Source organism: Lepeophtheirus salmonis, chromosome 6 (assembly GCF_016086655.4).
Source record: "Lepeophtheirus salmonis chromosome 6, UVic_Lsal_1.4, whole genome shotgun sequence".
Lineage (NCBI taxonomy): Eukaryota > Metazoa > Arthropoda > Copepoda > Siphonostomatoida > Caligidae > Lepeophtheirus > Lepeophtheirus salmonis.
This window is the reverse complement of record NC_052136.2, coordinates 41012287-41023620: the sequence shown is the minus strand read 5'-3', so window position 1 is coordinate 41023620 and position 11334 is coordinate 41012287. Positions and strand designations below refer to the sequence as shown.

General features: G+C 31.0%; 1 protein-coding gene across 2 annotated transcripts; it reads left to right on the top strand.

Annotated features, from left to right (window-relative positions):
* The first annotated feature begins 6841 nt into the window (after positions 1-6841).
* LOC121120617 (transmembrane protein 117) lies at positions 6842-10653 on the top strand. Of its 2 annotated transcripts, XM_040715493.2 has the most exons (11): positions 6842-7453; positions 7518-7613; positions 7675-7765; positions 7862-7944; positions 8103-8352; positions 8816-8929; positions 8994-9136; positions 9194-9355; positions 9441-9545; positions 10011-10133; positions 10204-10653. In XM_040715493.2, the coding sequence occupies exons 5-11, from the start codon at positions 8195-8197 to the stop codon at positions 10377-10379; spliced, it is 981 nt and encodes a 326-aa protein (XP_040571427.1). In that variant the 5' UTR covers positions 6842-7453; positions 7518-7613; positions 7675-7765; positions 7862-7944; positions 8103-8194; the 3' UTR covers positions 10380-10653. The 2 variants fall into 2 exon arrangements, with proteins under 2 accessions (XP_040571427.1, XP_040571428.1); XM_040715494.2 differs by lacking the exon at positions 7675-7765 and having other exon boundaries at positions 6859-7453.
* Positions 10654-11334: the final 681 nt, after the last annotated feature.

Below are 11334 nucleotides of genomic sequence, written 5' to 3'. Positions count from 1 at the left end.
AGGTGCATGGAAACCGTAGCCTCTATTCTTGCTCCTAGTGCTGAGAATTGCGATTCCTTTTTGTAAATTGAATGACTTGAAACCCCGCTACTAAAAAAAAAATCTACAATTTTTAGGAATTATTTGAAATGATACTTAAAAAATCAATGTATCAAAAAATATAAAGATAAAATCGTTACAAAAAAAATATAAACTGTTTGATGTAAATTTCTTTAATATACCATGTATAAAATATCTATTTAAAAAATATCGTGGACTATAGATAACTAAGTTACGGTATTCCTTAATTTTAATTTCTGAGTTAATTGCAATTACACAATTAATATTCGTTACATAATACAATAGTCATAATTAATCTGATCACTGTCTTGCACTTTAGTAACTAATTAAAAATGACTATAGGTAATTTTCTAAAATATAAAATAATATCTCTAAATTGGGTCCATCGGTTCGTTGGCTTGGGGAATTAGCCTCATCTACCTCCAAGTTTGTTTGGAAACTACTTATGGTAATGTTAACTTTCAATCAAACTTGTACATTTCTCGAAGCATAGGGAATAAGGATGTTATTGAAAAAAAATGAAGGGCTTCGAGGCTGCCCCAAAAGTTATATGCTGAGTATTTTGAAAATTAGCTAGGTCGTCAAAAATTGGAGTACTCGAGACATTTAAAAAATCGAAGATATTTTTTTTATTCTTAAAGGTAAATTTAGGGCCCCTTTGCTTGGGACTCAGCTATATTCACCTCCACTCTTCTTCCCCAAACTACAAAATTCCCCAAAAAGGATAAATTATGAGTAGCTCAAGTGAGCTGCTACCTAATCCTGAATCGAATCTAAGAAATATGAATTATCTTTAAAGGAGTCAATTCTTTTGATGAGTCAGTTCTTTTATTGGTTCAGTTCTTCTGGGGATTTAGTTATTTTAGTGAACCAGTTCTCTTGGTAATTCTGTAAAAAGTACTAAGGTGTATACTTTACAGTCGTTCGTGTACGTCAATGAGAGTGCACTCAAAGTAACAAAGAAATGAACTACCGTGCGTTAAACAAATATATGCTCCTTTAACTAAACATATTCATAATGACTTAACAAAATCACCTGAGGTATAACAAAATTGGAAGGAGGTTGAGTGATATATTCTGTATATGGGAAACTTGCGGTACAAACAAACGAATGACTCATAAGCACCGATGAAAACCAAGTGTAGAATGGGCAAGTTAAAAAAAAAAGAAACTGAAAATCAACATGTTAACTAAAATATTAGTCAGTACACTCATTGTATTGAAAGCAAGGGAGAGCACGCTCCCCATTTTAGAAAAGCAAAAAAATCACTCGAATTTCCGCTCATTCATATAAATTTGATTTATTTTTAAGTTTTCTCCATCTTATGAGATAACATCCAAAAATTTGAGGGTTAAAGAATATTTTTAAAGATTACAAGAAAAGACGGTTTAAGTTATGTCTCAAGATAAGCTAGAATATTTTTTTCTATCCCATATCTGTGGCTCTCTGCTGACTTCAGATGACGAGTTTGCCTCTCATGTAGCTGGTCGCTCTATGAAAATTCAGACATCAATGTCCTCAGAGACACCGCCATCTCCTTCGTGTGTGGAAATTGCGTTGGAAGATAAATCTTTCTTTTTTGTAAAACGAATTTTCCCAACCGAAATACGATTTTCTAATATTGTAATTTGTAAATTGATATAAGGTCTCAAAATCTCACGCAAGCCTTATTTAAAAAACTTGAGAACCTTGTGCTTAATCTCAAACAAATTATCAGGCGGATTAACTGGAGGAAATTGCGTCGGAATTACATACCCCTAAGACAGTGGTTCTAAAACTTTTTTGCTCAATGTACACCAAAAAACAAATAAAATTTCTTGACAAACCTATTTTTTTTAAACCAATCATATTGATTATTATAAGCTCTTCCAAATAATGTATAGTTATCATAAATAGTACTGCTCACTTGAACTTGCCTCATAATACACCGTTTGGAAAACAATGCCCATTAGCACTTAATATTATCTGATTTGATTGTGGTAACGTTAATTCTATCAATTTAATAATTGTAACTTGAATATTTGGCAGAATTGCCGTTAGATCTAATCAAGCACGAATACACCTTTCTGATTTATACATACATTCGTCTGAATAATAGATAATAATTCAATTTATTTATTATTGTTTAAGGTTAGAAAATAGGAACTACACAACTTATATGAGTATGGACTACAATCATTCTATATTACTTTTTACAAAATAAAAAATATATATTTGGGTTATATCAATTTGTGAAAAGAGGAGACAATTAATTAAAATGGATGTACACCAACTCATCAGAAGGAACAAAAAAAGAATAATACATATCCCTCCCCAAGGGTACCAACAAAATCCTCTAAACTGTTCTATTGTACCAATGAAGTACTTTATAAAAAATGAATAATAATTACCAATAAATATGCTCAAATTCAACTAAAGCCGGTAAGGAAAAAATGCAATATATGGATAATTATTCTTCCATGATACAAAGTACTTCATAAATGGAGCACATCAATCAAGAACAAAAATTATACGAGGGTATGATAGATTTTAACATTAAGTTCAGCGAAAAAAAATAACTTTTATGTTGTACTTTTGAAAATAAACCTCTTCTATATGGACTTAAATTTTGGTATTGATTTGAAATAATTTGAGGACATTTTGAAAAAATCGTGATAAAATCTATTAAAAATGGAAGCAGGAAAATAATCTTTGAAATGTGATTAGAACTTGGAACATATTTTTTTCTTTTTACTGTTGAAAAAAAAAAAGTTTTAAATTTTGTTGTGAATTTGAAAGTGTGGGAGGGAGGTAACTGGAACTGAAAGATTGAAATTCAATTTACGACGTCATTTAAAGTCCTGCCATGGTACAGAAGTCTTTGAAAAATTATATATATTCACAATCTCAAGATTTTTTTTTTTTTTTTTGAAACTAAAGGTTCAAGTTTTTTACTTCACATTTTTCAAAACTATTTGCATTCTGTTAATAGCAGAATTTATCGTTTAATGTGAGTCATCTCAGTCGTCAACTTTAGTGAGGGATGAACATTTCAAGAGACTTATTCAAGAAACTTGTCCAAGCTTAAATGTCCTTTCTTATGAAGCACTCATGAAAAATATTGATCATCAGTTTATTAACATGAAGGAAAAATGAAACAAACTTTCTCAAATATTATCTGTTTCTGTTTGACAGCAGATTTTTGGTCAGCTGAAAAATTATATTGGTATAACTTGGCATTGGATAAAACTGGATTTGTCTCCTGGTCAAGCAGTATTAGCATGCTATAGAATAAAAGGCAGCTACACTCACGATAAAACCATTATTTTCTACTATGGCTTGCAAAATAAGTATGATGGAAGAACCATTACCGACTATGCAAGAAATTTCCTGAAGTGTTTTGAAAATTATGGATTTAAAGTTGACGAAAAAGAAGAAAATTATTTCCTGGATGAAGATATTCAATTTTTTGAATTAACATTAATTAATTAATGTATAAAAGATTCAGAATTTTGCCTACCAAATCATTTCAGATGTGTTGTTCACTGTATTAATTTGATTCCACAGAAAGAGATAGATTCAGCTTTCAAAGATCCTGTGTTCAAAGGATTATTTGACAAAGCTTTTGGAAAATGTCAATCACTTTGGAACAAGCAAAGTCGTAGTATTGTTGCAGCTGAAACTATTAAATATATTGTAGGGAAACTTCTGAGAGTCCCAAAAGAGACAAGGTGGAAGGGAAAATTGGAAGGTATTTTTGACATTTTCAGAGCTCTTGAAAAAAGTAGTGATGAACTTCATGAGTTATTTGGCAATCTTGGATTGATGTATTTCTCCAAAGCAAAGGAATACTTAATTAATGAATACATTTTGTGCTTTAAGGATTTTGAAGCTGCCCTAGATATCTTGCAAGGTGAGAAGAATATGTTTCTTGGCTACATTTTGCCATCACTTTCAGTGGTAAAGAAAAATGCTGATGCACAGTCTTAAATTTTGTAAGGCTTTAGTATAGGCTTTATTAGCTGGAATCAAAAAAAGATAGGGGCACCTTTTTAAAGATAAGATCCACTTGTTAGCTATAGCTACTCATCCATTATTTAGAGATTTGGAACGTTTTAGTGATTCTCCAGAATTACAAAAATATATGAAAAAAGTCTTAGTGGATTAAGTCAGCCTTCTTGTCAAAACTGAGATTATTTGTGAAAATCCGTAGGATCGAGTAGAAATTGAGTCAACTTCAAGCTTCTTTCCAACGAAGAAAAAATACAAAAGAAATCCTACCGCCGCTGAAATTGTAGAAAATTTTATGAATTTATAAGTACTTGCGTAGAAGTACACAGCGCACAACCTGAGGTCTGGGGATGTGTCATAGCATATGAGAAGGTGTCCTCGGTGCTTAGAAACGCGGGAGCGGTGGAGTTTAAAGAGCTTTGATGTCCAGTACTTCAACTCTACAAGCTAAAGATTTGTATTTGGGTGTATTTGGGATATTAGAAGGATTCTTTGATGCTCTAGGAAGTGGCAGCCGAAGAATTTAACCTGGCTCAGGGCACAGTAGCTAATGCACGCAACATGCGGGTTGGGATGTATTATTACATATTAGAAGGGGTCCTTGTTGCTTAAAAATGCATCGGCGGTTGATTCGAACGACATTCGAACCATAAACTACTGTGTTGTGCTTCTAAAATGATCATTAAAGAATATAATTCATATAAAAATATTTCCCTGCAATATAACACAAATTAATTTACATAAGTATATTGCAGTAATAGTATATCAACAATATATATTTATCATACTATAATTTCAAATGGAATTAAAATATGCAATCGTAAATATCAATAAATTTATTATCATTTTTCGGTGAAATATTCGTTCGGTTGTGGTTCTGTAAAATGTGCATTCGGCAAATTATCCTTCGACGAAATGTCTGTTCGGCAAATTTTACTTCGCCAAAGATGTTTTTAGCCAATTGTCCTAGAACCTCAAGTTTCATATTATACGCAGGTATTTCAAAATATCATCTTTTTGCACAATACTGTACTCTGTAATTCATGAAAATTTCCTTCAATTCTCTTGATGTGTAAGAAAGTTATGTTGTTTGATTGAAATATAATATTTAATATGTCACTGATTTTGGTGTAGGTTATAAACATTGAGATGTAAAGTATAGAGTGCTTAATCTCTAGAATGGCGAGGATAATTTATTGAAGCATTCAGCTCATGAACAATAAAGAAAACATAATGATCAAATCATTCAGTTATTATGTCAACACTAGCCTTACAGTAATTAATAATATTTCTTAAAATCTTTATAAATTAACTATTAGTGATAAAATAACCTACTAATTTTTACTAAAGGAGTTTGGTATTATATAAGCTTATCATAGTGGTTATCATCATTCTTATTATTTTATTCCTAGAGTTCAATGCCTGCTTAAATTGTATTCAATTGTACTTCAAAAACACCGGCTTTTTCTAGATTCCTGGAACACGATCCTGATAGTAAATTGTGGAAGTGAACTTGACCACAATTATGTAAAAATAAACTTTATTCCGTAAGTAAAACAATCATATGTTTTGCCATCCTTGTTACTCAATTTAATATTCCATATATATTATAGCCATCTATTTTCAGATGTCATAAACATCCAGCGCTTCTAAAGTAATGGAGAGTAAACTTCTGTCCCCAAGATTGGAAACAAACCAGATAGTCAAGGATCTGTTTTAAGTACTCCAATGACTCTGACATCATCAAGCACAAAGTTAAGTGCACTCTTGTTGATGGAGCAGTGCCCCCAATTTTCCACTTTCCAATGTCCTTAAAAAGTCCCATTGACGAATCTTTAAGCAAGAACCTATAAAAAGACAGTACTAAAAAAATTAATTCGGAAAAAAGGATTGAAAAAAGGCCACTTTAAATATAGTCATTGCTCATACATATGCCCTACCTAGTAATATGGAATCCTGGGTGGTGGTGAAAAAAAGGAGCTTTATAAAATTTCGTCAAATGATAGATAAAATATTTTTGTTTAGTAATTTATGTTTATATTACTTATTTTTGTATTAAAAAAAAACGTAGAATATAAAAAAATTAAAAAATTAATTAATACAAGTTGTAATTACACAACATAAAACTACAATGCAAAATAAACAAAAAATTATGATTTGTTTGAATGAAAAAAGATGCTATTATGATATTCACAGAAATAAAGGATTAAAAATCGGATAAATGGTTAATAAAATTTATAAAATTACGATATAAAATTGCAAATGACAACCTATTTCAAGACTGTACATAGCTTGAAATACTCTTATTGTGATCATCAATTATTTCTACACCCTCAAACTACATGAGCATCATATCAATAATATATGGATGGAAATGAAAGTTATTTTTCTGGAGTACATGTCATTAATTATAATTATCGTACAAAGTAGTCAAACTGTATAGTCAGTTAAAAATGAAGTTTCTTCATTTCAAAAAAAGTGTAGTAGATATTATTCTTGTTGACTGATTATGAGTCATGCTGTGCTTGGAATTAAAAGCTATTATAAATCATCATAGAGTATTTATAATAAACATTCAAGTATTTATGGATGTAGAAATGAGTATTTATGAACATCAATAAGTTGCAAAGTAAAAAATAGGCATAGATACTCAAACAATATCTGACTTTTAGAACAGAATAATAATTATAATCAACATTTCCCTATAGTATGATGGGTATCATGATATCTTTTTCAAATCGGCAGGATTGGCATCGGCAGAAAAGAAAGGAAGCAGTCGTTAGTTAGAAAGCCTTTTGTTCAAATTCACTTTAGAAAAAATATTTTTTTTTGGGTGGTGACTTATTTGTTCGTACAACATACAATACATAGTTTCTATAGGATTTTCTCCTTTTAAAGGATTTAATCAAAATGATAATTCGAGACCATTATAAGGATGTAATGGTTCTTGTATCATACATCTTGTGTCTTGAAGAATATCATAAGGAAGAGAGTATTTAATCATCCCCGAAAATCTAGCATTCATAAAGAACAAAAATGGATCTCAAAAGATCCTCTTTTCATCGTCAACATTCAAAAAGGCAGGTGGCACAGCAAGAATTATCATCACGATTTAATGAACTAAGTAACTTTGAAGATGATGGTGGAATGCGCCTTGTTGAAAGGGATTCGGGGATTAAGGAAGAAGATGATCTGGCTTTGAATGGAGAGGAGGAAGAAGAGGCTCCTTTTGGTCTTTTGACAACTTCTCTGAATAAGCAAGATCAGTCTTTTTGTACCAAGTATAAGTTAGAGAGAGGCTCACTCTCTGCATTTAAGCGGGAAGCTAAGAGTCTGAGGATCGGAAGGGATCTCTCCGATGTCAAAAGGCAAGAAAATGTTATTTGTGTCTGGAAAAATAAAGTAAATTCAAATACTATTTGAATATTTACAATAATCTAAAACATTCGAATATTACAATTTATAGGGCCATGGACAGTTCCTTTCAGCAGCCTCAAAACAGGGAATAGCACTTTGGTTCACCCTTCATAGTCTTGATGGGAATTTAAAATATTTTTTTCAGGTATTTATAAAGATTATTTAATAAAAAAAAATCATAGAGCCTCATAACTTAATTCTTTCAGCACCCGTACCTGAGACTATTCGTTATCTATTTTGTTATATTTTGCAACTTTCTTGTATTTGCTGAGGACCCGGTTTCACATAGTAAAATGGGTATGCTCTAAAGTGTTTGTTTCAATATTAAAAAATAATTGAATCATTTAAATCAAATCATTACTCATGATTTTCTTTTACGCATTTCATTTGCAGAATCGGAAATTCCCGTTGTTGGACATGTTTTCAGTTTTATATTTACAAAGTATCCCCCTGATTGGCGCTGGAGATTTCTTAAGGTTAGTTAAATCGCATGCACTAGCGTTTTAGCAAATTTTATTTGTACTAAATTCATTCACCAATATGAATCATGATTGTATTTAACACACATAAATTGATTAAAGGATTTAGGAACTGGTGATTTGTACTTTAACTTCAGAAAATTCTTATTACGTAGGTTGCCATGTGGATGGTGGCCATTCTTTGTGGAATGGTCGTAGGAAAACCATAATACATGGAATCATACTAAGACGCTGTTTCCGACTCAAAATGTTTCGTGCTGACCAGGGATCCTGGATGGCTCAGTTCTTAACTATCATCATATCTCTTTTTCTTTTTTCACATGCTTATAATGTCATACTTGTCCTTACTTTTCCTGCCTCAAAGCAACTCGTCATTGACTCCAAAATGGGTGTTTCTAGTTCAAAGTAAGTGTGAGCTTTGTGCAATATCCATACATACACCCTATATATGTAAGTATATGTTGTGAACAAGTTGAGATTTTAACGTCTTATTACGTTTTATTTAACTACAACATCAGTCATTATAATAAACCAATTATGAACTGATGCTATTTTTTCATTTTGACCTTTTCCAATTACTTATTTATTATTTATTTACAAGTAATATTACCGTGTGCATCTGAAGAATATAATGACGACAAAATACTTATAATTTTGTGACTTTTTTGATGAAAATTACTTATGTACACCATTCATATATATAGAACATCCAACAAATATTCAATTATGGTATCATTCTTATTACAAGATCTCTAAATTCTTCATTTCATTTTTGGGTTACAATTTTTGAAGTTTTTTATAGAAGTTACAACTTCTACAAAATATATACATACATAATAAGATCTGAATTAATTTATAATTTTTTTAGTGTGATGAAGGCTGCAGCTTGTGGCACATGGATTGGGGATTTAACGACTGCACTCATCGTCACAGACATGATGCTTCAAGATAATCTTTATCCTACTTGGGCAACTAAATTTCGGTAATTATACTATTAAATAATAATTATTTGTTCATGGACGGGTTATCTGATAAATATTACATAGAAAGGTGTGGCGTTCCCACAATGCACTTCGTATTGCTCTTTTCTGGGGTGGAAGCTTTCTTGTAACATCAATTGTGATTATGATCATTGCCACAGACTGGATTACTTGGGACAGACTTAACCGGGACTTTGTTGCCACAACAGGTGAGGAAAAAATTAGGCGAAAAATGAACTTTAAAAACAAAAACAAATTTTATTTAGAATTGTCTAGAGCTTTTCTCGCATCATTTATTCTTGTGATGGATTTAATGATATTGATGCAGGATTGGGATTTCCCTCATTTCACAAATACTCTGGACGTCAATCTCCCTGGGTTTCATAAACATGAAGTTCTCTTTCAGGCGGTAGAAATTCAAATTTCTGGTGAGACATCACATTAACCATGTGCACCCATTAACTTCTATGCACTAATGTATAATAAAGTATTCCATAATTCTAATCCAAATAGGTAAATGGTTCAACTACGGCATCATTTTCTTAGTTATCATTTTCGACTTGAACATGTGGAAGAATCAAATATTTTACTACCCAGAAAGATATGGACAATACACAGGTAAGAAATTGATTACAATTCTTTGTTTAGATGAGTTTCCACATCTCTAGGACATGTACACGAATACTTTTGGAACTGACCACTGGGCAATACCTATAGCTTCCGGGGGTTTTATAAATATTGTAATCTTCAAATTTCTACAAAAAAAAAAAAAAACAATTTGAGGAGGTTCTATGAATTTAAAATGTATCTTGATAGTAAGGCAAACCAATGGCACGATAAACTAAATTTTGAAGCACGACAGCTTTTAACATGTTAAGTTTTTTTAATTTTAATGTTTTGTCTTCAAATAATAAGGAACACTTTAAACCTCTTTGTTTTGAAAATGATTATTTTAAAGCTTGGAAATTATAGTATCATGTCACTAGATATCTATCCGGTAGGTTTGTAAACTTGCCTTAATTGTTCTTTATTAATTTATGTCACTTAATCAATCAAATTTCAAACTTGAAATCTCTTTAATAGCTGTTGATTGCCGAGTATATACGGTTACAAACACAACAATCCTTGCTGCAGGAGATAAGTCTTTATGGACATATGAAGCAAGGTCACAAATTAATAGCCATACCCAATTACCCTATATGGACGGTAAGACTTATTTATACCTATTGAGTCTTATTGAATTTAATTTTAATTCAATTTTATTTTCTTCCATTAGATGACTTATACATGAATTCCCGCTACATGGGATACTCCATGGCCATTAAGGCTTTTGCATTTATACCTTGCGTTCTAGGATTCATTCTATTTTTCGCGCTTATTGGTGTTTATGGTCGGATTAAAAGGGAAAATATTCCGACTCAACCTAAAATTGTTGAAGATGTTGATGTTTGACATAATACAAATTATATCATGTTATATATTTTTCTTTATTCATTCCACAGATGGAGTTTTTTGTTGCCACTTTTATGTTGCCATAAACATACATACTTATGAAATAAACATATATTTATGTATTTATTTTGAAAATATATAAACTTTAGTTGTTTACTCAAGTCAATTTAATAGAAATCTTTATCTATCTCTGTAAGTCTATCAACTATTAATTCCATGCATTTAGACTATCTATACATATCACTCAATAAAATACATACTGAACAAATAAAAACACTATAAGCTACGTATTTTTTAGCTGAACCATTTTTTTGTTTTTTAAATCGGTAATTTGAAGAATTCATTTTCTTTTATTACTCTGTTCTCTTTATTATTTAAGTCCTGAGTAGTAAACTTCCTTTCCTACTATATTCAGAAACTGATTGAGCTTGCAAGTGTGCTAAAAAAAGAGGCAGAATCCTCGTTGATGATTTGTCCCAGAATTATAACTATAAGTTCTCGTCAGAATCAGAGAAGAATTGAGGATCGACATCGGAGTAATTCTTCACAAATTCTTTTTTTATTTCCTTCTCCCCATCTTCCTTGTCAAAGTTGACTGTAGCTGATCTAATGAAACGACATGACAGCTCCAAAAAATTCTTCAAATTGTCGGGGTTACATGCTGATTTTCGATTTCTTTTTTAACATGCGCAAATAAACACGATTTTCATCACTAATCAGAAATCTTCTCATTGATGTGAAAAACATCATTTTTTAGGAGTAAATCTATATCACGGTGCTTTTTAAGCAGAAATAAGTTCGACAAAATCTATATAAAATCGTTTTGATTTATTAAATTGACATAGTTTTAGGGTTCTAGATTTAAAAAAAGAAATTACAGGATTTTTTTTTAATTTAACCAACTTTTCAATTATAAGTAATTAAATAATCAACTATGGAAGGTATATATAAGTCT

Coding starts and splice junctions, on each gene's coding strand:
- LOC121120617 (XM_040715493.2), top strand. CDS start 8,195: ATGTTTCGTGCTGACCAGGGATCCTGGATGGCTCAGTTCTTAACTATC. Junction 8,930..8,993: donor ACTTGGGCAACTAAATTTCG/GTAATTATACTA, acceptor AATATTACATAG/AAAGGTGTGGCGTTCCCACA. Junction 9,356..9,440: donor GGTAGAAATTCAAATTTCTG/GTGAGACATCAC, acceptor TAATCCAAATAG/GTAAATGGTTCAACTACGGC.